General features: G+C 34.8%; 1 protein-coding gene across 1 annotated transcript in view; it reads left to right on the top strand.

Moving 5' to 3' along the window:
* The window catches only part of LOC145687561 (meckelin), an 80,088-nt gene extending 71,431 nt beyond the window's left edge, over window positions 1-8,657 (top strand). Inside the window, exons 15-16 of the mRNA XM_081761030.1 lie at window positions 2,080-2,222; window positions 4,967-8,657. Of these exons, the coding sequence (XP_081617156.1) occupies window positions 2,080-2,222; window positions 4,967-5,047 (224 nt within the window). The 3' untranslated portion in view covers window positions 5,048-8,657. The remainder of the gene's footprint in view (window positions 1-2,079; window positions 2,223-4,966) is intronic.
* Window positions 8,658-20,282: the final 11,625 nt, after the last annotated feature.

Genomic DNA, 20,282 nt, shown 5'->3' on the forward strand with positions numbered 1-20,282 from the left:
ATGCTAAGCGTTCAGATTGCAAAGCATCATTCGTATTCTGAGTCAAAATTTGCTCGAACGTTTCCTTCGGATTCCAAGTTGTTTGAGTTCTGGGGCATTCGGATTCCGAGGGCAATACTGTACTCTTACATTCTTTAGCAAATAGTGCCCCAGTGCACCCCCCCCCCCCTTACTTTTAGAATTTGCCCCATCCGGGAGAAAAAGTTTCTGAAAGAAAGTATTCCGGTCTAGTATTTATTTGTACATTAATGGAATCTACAGGTCCAACAATGAAATATTTCCTTTGATCAAATCTTAATACGATAATTCTTTTTCCAATTATGATCGTTTCCGGTGCATTCCGACAAATTTTCGGTGGGCTATAGTTCGGAACTGACGCGTGTTAAAACAGTTCCGTATCGCAAAATGATTATGTTGTCATTGTCCATCATTCCTCAACGTTGTACCCAAGATCATGGTGCCTTCAACGTGTGCATTCTTTTCCAGTTTCACATTTTTATAATTTTTTGCTCATGATGTTGTACATGTTTTTGTTTGAAACAATTACAATTTATGCTTTCTCATCATAGCTTTATATAAGACAGGCGGAATATCATACTTTTCTTTCGGGCTATCCTTCCGCCACTCTTGATCTCCGTTCATTTTTCCGTTAGCAGAAATTTCAGGTCCAAGAACGAAATATTATCTTTGACTGCACCTTGATCCGATAATTCGTTCTCCAGTAATGGACATTTCTGTATCATTTCGTGTATGTGTATATTTTTGTATCACTTCGTTTTTTAATGTTCTGTCGATGCTTATTACAACTTTTCTCATGTGCTCGGATTGTCTCTATTAATGAAAATATGTGACATTTAAAATTAAATGTGAGAAATAGAGAAAACAGTGTGCTTTTCCTTGCATCATATTCAGCACTATTTTTTACTCTTGAGTTTTAAATAAATTTTACCACAGTCGGGTGGATAAATCTAAACTTCATTCAGCGTATCAACGATCTTTCACTTATCATCAGATAGATGTTGTATCTGTAGTTGGCGTTTCTCCCAACATTGTCCCGGGTACTCCCAACAATAAGATTTAATTTATCTTACAGGAAGGATTTCCTGGAGGACCATTTGACGTAACTTTGGATTCACTACTGAATGGTCATATTTGACATCTTTTGGTGGATGAATTAATAGTTGGAATCTCTTCGTTTTTATATATTTAGTTATGTTCTTGATAGTAGTCTATCCCATGGTGTATTCATTTTATTCGCATTTTTGATATTTAGACAGAAAATTTTGCGTGGAAAAGTGCTTTAATGTACCTTTCCCAAATCCAGTTCACTTTGGGAGCCATAGGTGCACACGCCATACTTAACGAGCAAGCTTGTAACTGTGTGTTGACTTCTATGTAGGAGTTAATACTTGGACATATATAAGTGACTCAACCTTCTGTAATGATAAAACTATCCATGTGATAAGTTTTTTTGTACGTCTTGGTCAAAATTTTACGCTATTGATCAGTACCATGTAGTCAAAGCATTATGATATCCTACCACTGTTCTAAGCTACCGATGAAGACATTCTAAAGATGTAATTGAAATAACTTCAGTAGCTTTTGAGTATTTGACTACCAAACATACGGTACATAGGTGTTTGTAATGTTTTATAGTATAGAGGAGATTTCCTTTTTTTAATAACTTTCAAACTTTTTTTCTTGTGAATTTTCGTCTATTTATATGTTATGCTGATCCAGAAAAATGATCCTTGCATGATTATCGTCCTTTGGCTTTTTACCGCAGTCATATGTTATATATATCCATATTTATGCAATTTACAGTTTTTTCGATCTGGCTTTTGTTTCACTTTTTAATAGACCAAACTTTGCGTGCACACTTTCCGTGTAGCTTGTTAATTTACGAAAGTAGAGATAACTTCTTTACCCAATCAATATTGTAAGGTTTTTTTAGATTATATATACAGTAGTTTTATGTAATGCAATATTTGCCAATCTTTCCGAAGATTTTTAACGAGATAAAATATATGTATATTGTAATTTGAATTAATTGTTTAAAAATGTGTTATTTGCTTACAGATAACGGGCATTCCTTCGATAACGTACTATTTTATGGAAATGAGTTTACCTTGACAACCTTTGATATTTTAATCTTCAGTTTCGTAGAAGTGCTATCCCAGAACTACCTTCTGGCTGTTGGAATTACGTATCTTATTGAAAAGGTAAGGAAATACCTTGTAAGAAATATGTGTATCAAATTACACTTCAGATAACTTCAAATAACTTTAACTCATATTATAGGTATTTTATTTTTTAATATTAGTGTTTATATTTTTGTATTTCATTCGCCTTATAGTTTGATAAGATACTAAACCGTACAATATAGAATACGTTATCAATATTAACCCTCGGACTATCAAAGGGGGAGGGGGCTACTTGGTTACTTTCTGCTCACCACAGTATATTTTTTGTAATTACTCTTCTAATCGTTTCTTTAAAATTGTAAGAAAATATTATATTGCTCAACATCTTTAGCTAAAGCGTATTCCCTTAACGATGATTCAAATTGAACGTTAGTTTGTCTCATAAAATTTGCTATTTTAAGTTGATGGGCACGAAGTACACCCCGTTGCTAGGAGATGTGATTGGCATTTAGTAGTGTCACTCCTAGATGGCAGTGTAATAAATAGCTCTATCCCGCCTTTTCTGACTTTGGCGGTTAGTCTTATTTCGTGTACCGTTCATTTTGAGAGTTTCACGTTAGTATGTCTTACAAATTTGCTATTTTAATTTGGTGGGCACAAAATATCCCCCCCTTCCCCCCGTTAGTAGGAGATGTGACTGACATTTAGAAGTGTCACTCTGGATGGCATCGTAATAAATAGCTGTTATCTTGTGTACTGTTCACTTCAGTCTCTCCAGATTTTTGTGAGATATACTTAATCTTAACAGGTGGGACCAAAATGGCCTTCCCTCCCCTTGGTAGTCCGCGTTACAAAAAATACCTAGATGGTGCGAGGGTTAAATAGGGTGATTGGATGGAACATTATTTATTTGTTTATTTATAAGTAATATGTTCGTCAGTGTTCGGATTATTTGTGTCATGGCTAGGAGAAAATAAATAACAGTAGATACTATCTGCTACATAAGAGTGTATTTTTATGTATTCAGTTCATAAATAAATAAACTGTTCCAGTAGAGTAAAATTTTCTACTATTATTAGTAGTGAACGCGTCATAAATATTAATTTTTCTCGAAACCTGCGTATGAAAATTTACCCTCAAATATTTCATTTTGTTTGCTTCAGACAATGCAAAACCACGCTCAGGAATTCTATCATTCTACTTACAGATTTCTGTAATTCGTGATTTTCCTTTAAGCTTCCAAACTTTCGACTCTCTCCTGGAGTCTTAGTCACGGAGGTTAAAAACAGGAAGAAAAAGAATAGAGACATAAAGGAATAAAAATGAAACGGACTTTACCAGGGGAACACCTAAGTTGTGCGGAAACACATTGTAAAGTTCGGAAGATGATGAAGAAAACTAAAATATGGCGGAGTCAATTTGTGCACCTTTGTTGTTCCTTGTTGAAAGGTTGCCAACTCTTGTTATTAATTTTATTGTCATGCCAATGCTGTTTGGAGCTAGAAACGAAATAGAGACTTTTTTTTTTTTTTTAATTATTTATTCGAAATTAATTTTACACAAGGGATGGTTGAGTGACGAATGGGTGGCGGTAACTACAAGAAAAGTGCACAAATTGACTCCGCCGTATTTTAGTTTGCATCATCATCTTCCATTGATTGCTATCGTACTTGACAACGTTTTTCGAACAATATAATTCTTTCCTTGGTAAGTCCGTTCCATTTTTATTCCTTGCTTTTTCTATTCTTTTTCTTCCTGCTTTTAACCTCCGTGACCAAAACTCCAGGGGAGAGTCGAAAGCTTAGAAGCTTAAGAGAAATAAGGAATTAGAGAAATCTGTAAGTAGGATGATCATTTTGTTTAGTTGTGATCTAGCGAGCGATATATATGTCTCATCTTTAGACAATATTATAATTAGACCAAATTAAACTCAACATATACAAAAAGTAAATAAGTGCGTGACTGGATCGGGACTTGAACCCGGGATCTTCGGCATACTATGTCAATGGGTTAGCTACTACGCTACCCAGTCCGCTTCTTGAACAGCCGTACTCTCTCTCTCTCTCTCTCTCTCTCTCTCTCTCTCTCTCTCTCTCTCGCTCTTGAAATCGGTGTTTTTTGATTCAGAACATGGTTGTGTCACAACTTCCTGTTGTATTGGACAATCCAGTGTCCACATTCAAAACAGCTCTGATGGTTGTATTATCATTTTATTAACGAATGGAGAAAACAATTGATTTTTAGTTCGCATCTTTAGAGGAATTGGTGTGTTAAAAATCGGTTGTTTCCTCCCTTCTTTAATATAATAAAGCTGAAGAATTAATCATAATTTTTGTGTATACTTTATTAGTTATCTTGATAGTGTCATAATAAAAAACTCGATGATGATATATTTCAGTATCAATTTCATCTTACTAGATGGCGTGGGTGTAGGTATCGTACAGTATCAAATTTTAAGTTTAGAAAAAGGAAATTGTTTTTCTCGATTTTCTCGAAAATTACGCATGAGGACTTACATTCACCCATATCATTTTGTTCATCTCAATGGTATCTGTCAATTAGTATGATATTTTTGGATATTATTTTTTCGTTAAACTCGAATAATACTGTAGAATTTGTGCTAACAGAACTGAAACGAATCAATTATAGAAATATCTTTGCGCTTTCCACAATCTATAATTGATCAGGAGATACGGCTCTTATCTAATATGATTAAAACTGAAACGAATTTCAAAGTGAGACAAAATTTTAAATATAAAAGTTAGTGAAATATTGTATCTATGTGTATAAGAGAATGATATCTTGTTTTTTTTTTTTTTCAGATACTTGTTGGAATCAGAGATACTGGAGGAAGAAAGAATCTTGCGAAAAAGACTTTGATAGACGAGAGGTTTCTCATTTGACATTCGTTCACAGCAATCGAAATTTTCTGTTTATTCAAGAATAAACGATAAAGAAAAGCATAATGTATATGTGTGTTCTTTGTGCGTAATATTAATGTTTTGATCTGTAATTTTTGTGATAACTATGATCTCAAACTTTAACTTCTCAAAATACGAGATCTGTCCAGAAAGTAACTCACGTTGTGGAATAAAAAGAAGACAAGTGAACGTAGACAGATTTTGAAGTTTATACTTTTACACTATTTTTCGAGAGTCGCCGTACAAGTTTAGGCATTTATCATAGCGATGAACAAACTTACAAACCCCATTGTCATAAACAGTTGCAGCCTGTGACTTCAACCATTCCTGCACGCTAGCCTGAAAGTTCGTGTTGTCATCATGCGCTGCGTTGCTAGCCAGGTCTTCATCTCGGGTAACAAGTGGTACTTTTTTTGGTGCAAGATCCAGGCTATATGGTGAGTGGTCGGAAACCTATCAATAAGACCTGTAAGGTTTCCTAAGTCTGCTTGACCGAGTGCGGTCGGACGATACCATGAAACAGTAAAGTTTTGCACTCAGTTTTCATTGACTTGGTTTCGAATTGCTCTTCGCACTTCTGTAATGTTTTACAATATTTTCAGCGGTAATTGTTGCACCACGTTCCAAAAAATCGACTAGCAGTACTCCTCTCCTATCCCGAAACACAGTAGCCGTAAATTTTTTGCAGTCACGGTATGCAAGCTTTTTTTTTTTATATATATATATATATATATATATATATATATATAATAATATACAATTACCGTACTTATCCAAACCTCGTTCCCAGTAACCTTACAATCAATAAGAGAATCACCGTCTTTGTTACAGGACTCAAGGAATTTCAATACAGCTGCCATTCGCTGAGTTTTGTGTTCTCTGTTAAAATTTTTGAAACTCATCTTGCACAGAAATTATGGTAGCCTAACTTTACGATCACAACTTCATGCAATAAGCTACGTATAATTTGCGGAAACTCAAACAAGATCTCTATTATCGTAAAACGACGATTTTCACGAATTTCGTCATTGCTTTTTGCGACTAGTTCATTTGTCAGAATGCTCAGTCGCCCACTTCCATCTTCATCGTGAACGTTTGTGCGGACATCTTTAAACACGAGGGGCACCAACGCCTCACTCCACTTTCGCTTATCACATCTTTACCGTAAACTTTACACAGTTGTCGATCAACAAAAATCATATGACCAATCTCACTTCACAACTGTCGGGATTTCCAATCGAAACATTCATGTTAGCAATGCATCATGAACAGGGCAGAAGCAACACGAACGTCACACGCTCACAGCTGAATGCGTATGGAACGGGTGGAAGTCCCTGCACAAAATGGCTGCGCTCGCTCCGTCCCTAGCGGCACCCCACCAAAATGTGAGTGACTTTCTGGATAGACCTCGTAATATGATTTCTATTTGAATGAGAAATCCGTCCAAATATGAAAAATCGGGTGTTTATTAAAAGACGTATGTAAATAATTTTCCATAAAAGACGTAAGATGTAAGTTATTATTTTTGATGCCTTTTCAAATTCTCTAATCTACGTATAGGAAAATTTATTTATTTATTCTAGGCATACTCAAAAATTGGTGAGATATTCAGAATGTATTTTTTGTTATTGTAATGAGCTGTTCATTTAGAGTGTTTGGGAAGAAGGTAGACGGTCAGGTTGGTTGAACAAAACTGTGCAGTTGTTTTTAAGTTGAGTCCAGTTGATGTAAGAATTATAAATTTGCAGTCTGTCTGTTACTTTCATAAAATTCCTTTCATTATTACGTGTAAGTGATAGACCTCGACAGGAATGATTGATGTCTTGAGTCACCGAAAATTGGAGAAAGTTAGAAAATAGCACAACTCTCTGTTGACATCTACTTACAAGGGTTGATCGACAACGAATTATTTCTAGCTATTGCCTTCCGTATTTGAGTATGCGATGATTTGTTACTATATATTTAGCTATAATTCCAACTCAGCCACAGATAGAGTCATTCTTGTCAGGCTATTATATTTATGATATCGTTCTATCACCTTTCAGTTCGACTGAGTAATTTAGTTCTATTGTTGGTATTCCCTAATAAGAAGGCAGCTACACTGAATAGACGATGCAACAACTGTTCATTTCAAGCACGCATAATTGTCAGGTTCTCTCTAAGGGTACCTGACCCTCGTTTTTTCTCACTGCATTTTGCAACTGCAAACTCCTTTAATGATCCGTATTTATGATTACACGCTCCTGGCAAATTATTTGAATTTTTCCTCTTCATTTTCAAGGTCCTTGAAAGTACTAATCCTGTGGACTTGCAGTTAGGGGCCGCGGTGGCTCAGTGGTAGAACTTTCACCTCTAGTGCTAGGGGGTACCGGGTTCGATCCCAGTCCCCGCCAAGTGAACTTTGTGGTGGACAAACACCGTGTGCGTGGGTTTTCTCGGGTTTTTCCCGTTTCCTCCCCCTTTCTTCATTCCACCATTTCATTCATCTCTCATCATCACCGTCTCCTTTAGCCTAGCCGGCATAACCGTTGGACGTAAAACTCAATAATTTCATTTCATTTCATAACTTTGCAGTGAACCACTTACAAAATTGGAAACAATAAGATGCTGTTACGACTGAAATTGCAGTGAACCACTTACAAAATTGGAAACAATAAGATGCTGTTACGACTGGTGTTGGCACTAGTCACCAGTTTTCATGATCATTCAGTTTTAACAGCATTGTTTTACCTTCAAATTATTCGAGAGTTTGTTGAGAAATTCGGTGCAAGGTATGTTTCTCCCTGTCATTCTTTCCCTTCTTCTCTTTTTCCCTATTATTGGCTCACGTTTATCGTCATAAACATCAAGTAACTTTTCATTTTGTCTTTTCAATGAATTGAATAATCGATAATGGAACGGAGCGAAAATATGCACACTTAGAAATGTCAGTTTCAAAAACTAATGATTTGCGGGTCATTTAAAATAGCAGAGTAAAGACATTACCAAACTATCCTTAAAATATCAAAATATCCCCGTGAATATATTTTGTTTACATCTAATAAAAATAAATAAATAGAATAAAAATGTCTAATAAAATATGGAAATATCATCTTTCAACCGTTTACGAAGCAATTAATGCTGCTAATATCAGAAACTGTTAAAATAATAATTATTATTATTATTATAAATGTATGTCTATGCTTAACGTAAGCATTCTGCTCACTTTTATAGTGTCTGATGTTGAAAAAATTTGGAAACTTCAGATAGGAAAGTAGCTTCAACATTTCTTTTTATTTCAAAGTCTATGAGGCAAACGAAGTATTATATACAAGATAAATTATTGTCAAAAGCACAAGATTATTAAATGCAATATCATATCGGTTGGACACTTTGTTATAAGCTTACAAAGAAATTTTTATTTACAAGATAGTAACAATGTTCATGCATATCAGTTCATTTGTGTGAGCGTCTATGCAGAAAAAAAAAAGTTAAAGCAAGACACCTGTATTAAATTCAAAGTGACCTTTTTATTAGGTGTTTTATCCAAGAAAAGGCTTGTTAAAACAATAAATTTTGTTCTTCCTTTATTGAGCGGATGTATCGAAATAAATTTATTATTATAATTGGAACTAGAACACAGCGCCATTCTTTATAGTATGTCTGCGGTTGAGTTTGTATTCTCTTAATGGATACTCGTACATGTGCCAACACTGACACAACATGTGAGGCGAGTAATTCATTCAATTTTCACCAAAATGTTGCCTAAGACATCAGTGCAAGGCTCACAAATTGGTACACCAGGGTGTCTATCGGTCACGAAATCAGATAATGGTAATGAAACTCAAGAAAAAGTCACGAAATTTAGCTTTTGGGTCACGATTTTTTGTATCTGTACAAAAATAAGTGCAGTCTGGAAAATTTTGTTTCATGAAACGTCAAAAATCACCACCAAGAATGTCTATGGTCGGCTTTTTTTTTTTTTTTTTTTTTTTTGTGACGATTAACGTGCGGACTTCTTAAGCTAGAGAGCTAAATATAAGTGTGAAAAATGTCTCTCGTTTCAACTTTATGAACTATCCGTTAGTAATTTCCACCACATCATTTCGATTACTTAAAAAAAAAGAAAAAATTCCGTTTGGTAATTTAATTTTGATTCCAAATTAATTGGTAGATTCCAAATACATTTTAAGAAAATCACATCAATTTTTTCTTCTTGTGTTAATAAAGTTTAATTTTCTGGCAGTCCAGCAATGATTTTTCTCATATTTGTTTTTCTTTTTCTTTCTTTCTTTCTATTTTTTTAAAAAAAATATTGTTTATTTTTCCAACAGAACTTATTTGCCTGTTGCGTTTTCGATAAGCAAGTAAGCTTCATCAACTTAACACTATTCATCATTAAATAATAATAATAATAATTTGGTTTTAATGTATGTGTCGTCAGTAAAATCGCAATATAATCTAGTCATGTTTATCTAGTCTGCTTTCAGTTCATTACTTCATGATTGTTTATGAGTCCGTAACTATTATCCCAACACGTTTTGTAGTGCAGAAACTAAGTACGTTTTATACGTAAATTTGACTCATTAAAAGAGGTAATAAAGTTTATTTTTGTTATTATTATTATTGTATTTGTAGTTCTTTTTGATTGTAACGGATAAATATGATTAATAGTTGAACCAAGTACTGATATATTTACATTTAAACTTTGGGCCGTAGTGTGATAGTAATTGATGCCGTAATGTAAGAACAATGTTTTAGTACCATTGTACCGTAAACTTACTAATTTTAAGCTCTTTATCAATAGTATAAAAAAATATTTTGTAATTAGTATTCGAAATTTTAAAGAGAATGGTCACTTGTAAGTAATTTTAAGCTCTTTACCAATAGAATAAAATCAATATTTTGTCACTTAGTATTCGAAACTGTAAAGAGAGTGGCCACTTGTAACTATTTTTAAGCTCTTATCAATAGGATAAAATCAATATTTTCTAACTTAGTATTCGAAATTGTAAAGAAAATGGCCACTTGTAACTATTTTTAAGCTCTTTATCAATAGGATAAAATCAATATTTTGTCACTTAGTATTCGAAACTGTAAAGAGAGTGGCCATTTGTAACTAATTTTAAGCTCTTTATCAATAGGATAAAATCAATATTTTGTCACTTAGTATTCAAAATTGTAAAGAGAATGGCCACTTGTAACTAATTTTAAGCTCTTTATCAATAGAATAAAATCAATATTTTGTCACTTAGTATTCGAAATTGTAAAGAGAATGGCCACTTGTAACTAATTTTAAGCTCTTTATCAATAAGATAAAATCAATATTTTCTAACTTAGTATTCGAAATTGTAAAGAAAATGGCCACTTGTAACTATTTTTAAGCTCTTTATCAATAGGATAAAATCAATATTTTGTCACTTAGTATTCGAACCTGTAAAGAGAGTGGCCATTTGTAACTAATTTTAAGCTCTTTATCAATAGGATAAAATCAATATTTTGTCACTTAGTATTCGAAATTGTAAAGAGAATGGCCACTTGTAACTAATTTTAAGCTCTTTATCAATAGAATAAAATCAATATTTTGTCACTTAGTATTCGAAATTGTAAAGAGAATGGCCACTTGTAACTAATTTTAAGCTCTTTATCAATAAAATAAAATCAATATTTTGTCATTTAGAGTTAAAACAACACAAAAAGTACAAATAAGAACAAAATGTAAAGTTTTGAACACGCACTCGGACAAATAAGTCTTACGGCAAACACGCAAAAGCACTAGTGATGCCGTGAGATTATGACTACGGGCGTGTATTTGTGTTCGTACCCCAAAATACCGTAGGTAAACCGAGATAAAATTCACAAAACTAGTTCGTGAATCGCGGATCCACTCCAAGAGACTTCAGAATTAGATAAAATATTACATTGGATTCTTTTACTGAAAAGAAGACATTCCAGTGTGTAACTTTATACTCTTTTCAATAGGTTTTAGATCATAGTTTTCAAGTTTCAAAATGAAAATGCATTTGAAAACCTAGTTTTGCATAAATGCTTTTCCTGCTCAGCACCTTCCTTCGATCCTTTCAGAACCTCTAAACTGAATGTTATTTTATTCTTTCTTTCCGTCTCTGAGTTTGAATTATAGATACATGTCATAATCAGTTTCTGTATTTTTTAAAACGTGATCTTTCCTCTTAAATGTTCTGGGGCTTGTTAGGACAGTATCATAAATTGTTAAGGGTTTTAAATTTTCGTTTTAAAAAGTTGTCTCTAGTCTTCCTTTTACATATTATGATAGTTTTTGTAATGCAGTCAAGCAAGTGTTTTGTTCTCCATTTGATCGAATAGTTATCAGGTTTTGAATCGAAGATAATGTGTTGCTGAAGCAAGAATATGCCATAGTTGGCTTGAAACAAATAGAGACGTTTTATTTTTTTTTTAATATAAGTTAAATTAAAATGTTTGTGGTTGTTCTAATTTCGTTGTATATTGTTTCTCAAACTTCTTGAGATTTTTTATGTATTAAGTAAGCAAATAAAGTAATTAATTACAATTATTTATACTGTTGTCCTTTTTGCTCATTATTTTATTGGATTTTGTATGGTTGCGAAACATGGTCGCTTACTCTGAAAGAAAAACATAGACTGAAAATATTTATACGGTTTACCAAATATTGTTAGGGTTGTCAAGTCTAGGAGGCTCAAGTGGGTAGGTCATGTAGCCAGGATGAAAGAAAGTAGGAATGCTTTCAAAGTCTTAACTGGAAGACCAATCGGAAAACGACCATTAGGAAGACGTAGCACAAATGGGAAGACAATATTAAGATGGATCTCGCGGAAATAGGAATACAAAGTAGAAACTGGATCCAGTTGGCTAAGGATAGAAGTCAGTGGAGAGCTTTTGTGAACGCGGCATTGAACCTTCGGGTTCCATAGGCCATAGAGTTAGTTAGTTAATTTTTTTGGATTTTCTTTGAGGACCCCCGATGCTATTAAATCCCTTTTATCGTGTTACTTTAATAACAACAATTTTTACTTCCAACAAAATTTCTGGATGTGTTTCTTATCACATTGGACAAGAATTCCAGAAAAGCAACTGTGAAGTCATGAACGTTATCACTAACCACCGAACGAATTATGAGTGTTGCCAATGTACATCTTACATTTTTGAAAGACGATAGATCTTTCATAATGTTGTGCATGAATATTGATTTTGAATACTTATTTCAATTTTGAGTCATCCAAGGATAAGAGTGGTAGCAGGAAACGCTGAACTTCTTACATAATTTACCTTAATATTCTTTCTGAGATTCCAATTCAGCACACGCGTCGTCAACAAAGGTTACTAGTCTCAGAAACTCAACTGTACCTATAAAGTGATATCAAAAGGAATTTGGTTGCGTGCCTTATACTTTGTAATTTTCGAAATGTATTTCATTAAACACATAGGATAACTAATATATGCTTCCAGTGTTCTCATTTATATACCTAAAAGTTCCTATGTACCAAAATCTGCCGATGGTTCAATGATAGGGCGTTCACCTCTGGTGACTGGGTCCTTGGTTGAACCCAGCTCGCGCCAAGTAAGCTTTGTGGTGCACAAACACTGTGTGCGTGGATTTTCTCGGGATATCTCGTTTCTTTACACCTTATTCATTCCATCATTTCATTCTATTCTCATAATTACCGTCTCCTTTTTCCTAGCTGGTATAACCATAGACCGTAAAACTTAAAAATTTTATTTTCATTTCTGTATTGTTGCTTTCCCTCTGATGTCATTTGAACATTATTCTATCAAATGCTGAATACTTCGCATTATTGTGCAAATAGCCATCGTGTTTTATCTGCATTTTTTTGTAGTGGAAATGAGTTGGAAAAGAAAGAAAGAAAAAAACATTATTGAGTGTGTCATTATTCGAAACATGTTTCTCAGATTGAAAATTAAGTGCTCTCAATATCAAATGAAATGAGATAAAAGGTGCATCAATTTGATTATTGATTCTATGCGTCTAAGTTTCATATTCTGGCTGTCACTCGTATGCTCAGATTAATTCTTTAGAGACAGCGTGGCATAAAAAACACAACTGATCGATGGTTGAAGAAGGGTGTGGTATATAAACATAATACTGGACGGAGAGGACAGCTAGTTTTCTTGAATAGAGGTGCAAAAAAAAACCTTTTTTTTAAGAAGAAAAAGAAGAAAATAAATTTTTGCTTCTTTGACTTTTCGTGTTTTTTATTCAAAAGTATCACTTTTGTTTTTCTGTATGGTTTCTACAATTTAAAAAGTCCCTTTACAGCATTTACTTCTTTTGAGCCCTTATTCAGTATAGGACTTAACTGTCTTTATTGGTTTAAGAACTAGCATTTCATTGGTGGTCAGAAAGTGTAAATTATGCAACCCAATATATCACAAAGAGCATGTTAGTTGCATAATCATCTTATCAACTTCCTTGTCATGTGTGTGTTGTAAATGTCGCTTAAATTCAAACTGACAGATACAAAAAGAGAGTATCTTAAATTGAGAAAAAGATGAAATCTGTATTTGTTTTTGTTTTAAAATTTCACTTACACTTCGTTCAGTAAATACTTTCAAATATTCTATTAGAAACTAATGTAAGTTTAGTGTACAAAATTAAAGTCATAAACAGCCATTTTGAGAATTATGTTAGTTTAATGGTAATAAAAATTTATTATTACAGAATTTATTCTTTCTTTCTTTATTTGAAATAGGAAACGTGGGTATATCGTTTTTAACCTTTTCCCACTCGAATTTTAACGGCCTCAATAAATGCTATGCATAAAGATAGATATTCTTGTTCCGCCTAACCTCCTACATAAAAGATGGCTATAGCTCCGAAAAAGATGGAAATTTTTGTTGTTGTAAAATATTACTCTAATAGCTGTACAAACGATTCGTTTGAACTAGAAAATTCATTGGTCTACCGATTCCCCATTTTCCTTTCGTATCGGACCCGAGTGATCGATTATCGTTGATTATTGAACTTTTTTTTTTCAGAATGCAGTAAATACCTGTAAATGAGTTTACGTGTTACAATCTGAAAAGAAAGGTGGAAGGTACTGTTATTTCTTCATTAAAGTTGGTATGTTCAAAAATAACCCAAAATTTCCCAGGCAAAAGAACCGTATAAAAAATTGTTGTTTTTTATTGAAAAGCCATGATTTTTTTTTTTCAGAAAAGATATTTTTCAAATCCTTCTATCTCTGTTTATAAGCCTAATTTTCGTTTAATTTCTCAAATAAGTCATTCAATATCCAATCATAGGCGTGGGAGACTTTTTTTTCCTGCGTTCCTAAACGTTCCATAAAAGATTAAATATAAATATGTCTACTGGTACCCTCGTATGCGTGTGTATGCCTGTACTTATAAGTGACAATATAGTTTCAAGAATCTCAATATTGTCTTGGACGCTTAGTGGTCGTTGATTAAGTGTGATGAGTCATATGTATTATATCACATTATACATTGCAAATGTTGGTCCATTAAATGAAACATCTCAATATGTTCAGCACTAATACCTAGGTAAATAAATAAATATTTTTTTTTTCAGAAAAATGAAAACTTTCATGTGGTTAATCTTGTAAATAGTGTTAATCTTATGTTTCTCTGTTTGTAAAGTAAATTATTACATTTTAAAATTACTTTCTGAGATTGGTCTTTCTAGGTGTTACTTCTATCAGTGTGCTTTGAGAATAAATCTTTGTGTATAAAATCTTTCGCCAGATATTGACTGCTATGGTTCTCTTCACTTACCGGTTTATTGTGCTGGAATATTGAGAAATTTCGAGCTAGTATGTGGTTTATGGTTTGTATACTCGCCGTCGGCACGGCAGACTATTCTATTCTCGGTAGGAGCTCATGTAGGTCATGTCTCATATAGCCTCACTGAAAGGAACGCTAAATTCTAGTCCACACAACTAATCTTGGCTTTCACAGCACTATTGTGAATATTCTGTCCGTAACATACATACATACATACACACACACACACACACACACACATATATATATATATATATATATATATATATATATATATATATATATATATATATATATATATATATATATATATATATACCGTGTTTACTCGTGTAATAGTCGCCCTCGCATAATATTCGCACCTTAAGTTTGAAGTAAAAACATTCGCCAAAAAAAATTTCCGCATAAAAGTCGTAGTCTACGGGATTTTATTTATTTATTACTTTTATTTATTTATTTTTTATTTATTTTTTATTATTTATTTATTTATTTATTTATTTATTTTGTAAGAAGAATTTCTTTCTTGTGCGTAACGTGCGAAATAATGGGTGTACAATTTCATGTGAAATTCTACAAGTAAAAGCACGTAAAATCGCAAGAAGAACGATATTCCAGATATACACAATTCAAAGCAACTCGAGAGTGGTGTTAACAAGTTTATAGAGGTCTGGCATACGTATGTATTTTATTATATTTTACCATATCTAGGCTATATTTTTTTATGTTGACACAATGCTGTATGTATCGAATTTCGAAATTGTTTTGATCGTACTGCTAACTGAATGGCAGCTTTCCTCGCTTAATAGTCGCTTAGTAGTGGATATTCGCACTAAAAAATTGGTACAAAAAGTGCGCGAGCAAACACTATATATAAACTACGTAACTACCTAAATGATGTAGGACCAGGACCTGTTTTTGGCATAGTGCTGCAACGTGTCGTGGTATTGATGCAACAAGTGACGAAAGACCTCTATAAAGGAACTAAGCTGTACCGTTTTAACAATGATCCAGAGCTTTTTGGCATTTGCCACAAACCAATCTCTCGTCGACGTCTTTTAAATTTTCGATTGGTCATATCAGACGAGCATGGTGGCGATACCAGTGTTTGGAAATCTCCAAAATGTTTTCTTAAGCAATTTTGGCGATGATCAGGTGCATTATCTTGCTAGAATAACCCATTGTAGGAAACTCATATAGGAATGCAAATGTTCAAGCAGCTGGACGACCATTTACTGACTAATTCATGGATTATTCTAACAATTCTAACAAGATGTTCCTGGTCATAATCATGAAGCATTTGTGATCGACCATTGTACTGTCCATGTTGGTTTTTCATTTAGTTCTTCGATCTATACGCAACACTATTGATCGAGCAAGGTTCAATATCTGAAATGGAATTTAGCCGTCCTTGTGGCACCCATTATCATCATCTGTTCAAATTCTGTTATTTCACATCATCTTGTCATGAGCGACCTAGCCTGTGTTTATCACATGTCATTCAACTGGTACATGTCTATACATTTTTAGTCGCTGGATGGTATGTTCCTGTGGTGGTTAATATTTCGGGTGATTCATTTATCTATTACAGTACCTCACATGACTAAGATTCATGCTTTCTCTATGCGTCGTCTCGGTTCGATTCCTGGTGGGGCACTTGGCTCAGTTTAAAACCTAAATAGTGGCTAGAAACCTACTTAAAAAAAAAAAAAAAGACCGAGTCTCATATACCCAAGATGCTGAAAGTTTGTATGAACATCTATCTGCCTGAAGCCAAGTTCTATCCCACTTATCGTAATATAGCGATAGTCACTAAGTCAGAGGAATGGTACAGTGACCAGTTTCTTCCCCATACGATTCAAAATTAAGGATCTGGAGTAAGTAGCTAAGTTGGGAATTAGGACTAGAGGCAACCTGTTTATAAAAAGTGTGTAAATATGACTTTATACAGGTTACTACAAAATACTTTCAGATGTCAATTTATATATTGTTCCAACACAAGGTTACCCACAGTAAAAAAAAAAAAGTCACACCTGTGTAGTGAATCTCCTTCCTCCAGTTGAGTTGGATATGACGACTACGGCCCGAACGATTCTACTGTAGCAAACTCCAGCGTAGAATGGGAAGGGGAAGGTCTTGCCAAGCATCGAGCAAGTGCCTGTTTGAGGAATCCAAATCCACAGTAGTCCATGCAGAAATTTGAAAGGAATGGATGAAACTCTAATTCTTGTCTCTTCTGCCTTCTGCCATATGGATTCATAAATTCATGGTCTCGTCACTGTCTGGAAGTATGTCATACAGAGGGTCCATGACGCTTTCCTTGAAATAAGCTGCTTTGACTTTGGTATTGGAAGGCACATCGATGAGTAGCAACTTTCCCCAACTGCAATTTCCCGTCTCCATCAGAAATCCCTTAGAAAACTTCTTTTTGCACTACAGCACAAAGTCAGAAAGGCTCTTGTGATCTGTTGTGGGTTGTGTGCTGTCATCTGTAGAAAATAGGTCTAAATCTGTAAGTCTCATCTAGGTAGAGCCAACCATCATCCAGGATACACACCTATTTTCACTTGTCTCCTGCGTTTGTTCAGACAGTGTTCTGACGTTTTGAACTTCCTGGATGTGACGCTCAATGAGGAGTGACTGTGCTCTTAGTGACGCGCTTTCAATGCGAGGTTTAAAATACTGTGTCATATGGCCAAATTTCTCTGGGTTAAAGATTGCCCTGTATCCCTACTTTCCTAATGGTTCACATTGTATTGGAGCTTCGAGTAGGCTGGGGGCGTTTTTTTTTCACAATTTCTGGTCGACCACGTACTACAAAGGTCTGTTGTGCACATCGTCGGATGGTGAGACCCACTCTAACTATGTTGACAATAAAACCCTCTTCTTTGCACCGTTTCACTATTACAAAGGGCTATAGTGGGCGGCGGAAAGCAGAAATGAACCCTTTCCACAAAACTTTTACCTTCATCGTTCCAAGAATCGTGCTTCAGCGATACTGTCATCAACTATAGATACCAGTGTAGCCAGCAATGCATCGGGGCATAAATGCGTTGTTCGGTAGGGCCAGTGAAAGTCGACTATTGTTATTGTGGACAAGCTTCCCTATAACACAGCCAAACTTCGTATCAAGTCAAGTCCTTAAGAAAGTGAAGGTGTGATTGATAAAATCCAATTAATTTCCTCTGAACCGAGAGGCAAAAGAAAACAGCAGTCTTTCCTCGTAGTCAGAAGGTCCTGAGAGAGGTCCTACGGTTGACTGGGCTCACTGAGGATTTTTGTTTAGCTCGCTGGGGTGGCACTTTTAAGTACAGATTCGATACAATTTCCTCTCAAAATCCCTTTTACTTGTTTTGTTGCTGTGTCCGTGTAAGAAGATTTCACAACTACAGTATATATATATATATATATATATCAGGGTGTCTACTGGTCATGAAAGTCATGAAAGTCATGAAAAAGTCATATATTTTGCTTAGTGGTCATGAAAGCCATGAAAAAGTCCTTTATTTACCCAACTGGTCATGAAAATCTGAAATCTCAGAGTATATTTTTATACTTCATACTTTTATACCTCATACTACATGTACTGAAACAGTTGTATCAGGTCAGTAATTGTGAGAATTTCCCCCACCAGTTAGTGCTGGCTAACTGGTACTTTACTGTCTTCCTAGCTGCTCCCCATTTCATCTTCTAGTGTCTGTAATATAGTAACAACTTTTTACTGTCCAACTTTCTGATCTGCTATTTCTTTACTTCTAAGAAATGTAAATTGTGTATTTTTGGGCCTTTAGACTTATGCAAATAATATTATTCGTTTGAGTTTGCAGATTTTAAATTTGATGATCTATTTTTTAAAAACGAATATCTTTTATAATTTGTTTTGTCTTTGGACAGTTCTCTGAGTGCTTAATTTCAGACAAATTTCTGCTAGATGGATAATTATACTCAGAATTAAAACTTCAAATACAGTATAGAGTGATTCACTGGTAAGAGCAGGCCTGTATTTAGGTAAGTGCTATTCTGTGCTCGAGCACAAGGCGGCAGAATTTTAGATTCTTTCTTTAAGATTCACAATAAGTGATATTTAAGACTAGCAACCCGCATAGTTCCGATGCACCACTGATGGTAGGGGTTTATTATTACCAATGGTAAATTTTTATCGCCATGGTCATGAAAATTTGAACAAAAAGGTCATGAAAAGTCATGAAAAAGTCATGAATTTACTTTCTGGTATTCCAGTAGACACCCTGTATATATATATTTGGTCTAGGAATTAATTCGTGCGGTTGGTACGCACACATTGAAGCTGTAGTACAAACACAAAATACATAAATACCTTAAGAAAAATATTGTCCATCACTAGCCACCACTTTCGCCCATCTGTCAGGCAATGTACGGATTCCGTGGCGAAAGAAGTCCTCATCCTTGGAAGCGATCCAGTCAGAGACCCATGTTTCGATATCTTCTGAAGAAGTAAACCGCTGTCCAATCAAATCGTTGTTCATGCAATCGAACAAGTAGTAGTCCGAAGGAGCAACGTCTGGTGAATACGGCGGGTGGGGTAAAACTTCCCATCCGACATTTTCTAAATAGGTTTTGACCGGTTTTGCGACATGTGGGCGAGCGTTATCATGTTGAACAATAAGTTTATCATGTCTGTTCTCCCATTCTGGTCGTGTTCTGGCCAGAGCTTGCTTCAAACGCATTAATTGTCGTCGATAACGTTCTCCATTCATAGTTTCACCCGGTTGCAGCAGCTCATAGTACACCACACCTTTCATATCCCACCATATGCACAGCATAACCTTTGCACAGTGAATATCTCGTTTTGGTTGTGATGGACCTGGTTCACCTGGTTTCACCCAGGCCTTTTTTCGTTTAGGGTTCTCGTAATGGATCCACTTCTCATCACCCGTAATAATTCGATGCAGAAACCCCTTTCTGCTCAGTCGTTGAAGCAGCAATTCGCAAATGGTTTTTCGTCTTTCAACGTCTCTGTCTTTCAATTCATGTGGAACCCAATGTGACATCTTTTGAATCATTCCCATGGCTTTCAAGCGTTTGGAGACTGTTGTTTGATCAACGCCTAATGTTGCTGCAAGTTGTTCCTGCGTTTGACACGAATCCTGCTCGAGCAATGCTGTCAATTTTTCGTCTTGAATTTTTTTTGGCTGTCCAGCTCGCTCTTGGTCTGCCAAGCCGAAATCACCACTTCTAAACCGTGCAAACCACTTCTGACACGTTCGCTCAGCTAGAGCATGGTCACCATACACTTCCACCAAAATACGATGACTTTCAGTCGCACTTTTCTGCATGTTAAAGTAATGCAGCAGGACACCCCGCAAAAACACTTTATCAGGCACAAATTGCGCCATGTTCACTTAACTACAAACTGGTGTTGTTGACGCTTTAATCCACTGCCCTATACTACGAACGATACGCGATGACAGGGGTTTGCAAC

The sequence above is a fragment of the Thermobia domestica genome, chromosome 1, assembly GCF_964235325.1.
Source record: "Thermobia domestica chromosome 1, izTheDome1.hap1.1, whole genome shotgun sequence".
In the NCBI taxonomy this organism is placed as follows: Eukaryota; Metazoa; Arthropoda; class Insecta; order Zygentoma; family Lepismatidae; genus Thermobia; species Thermobia domestica.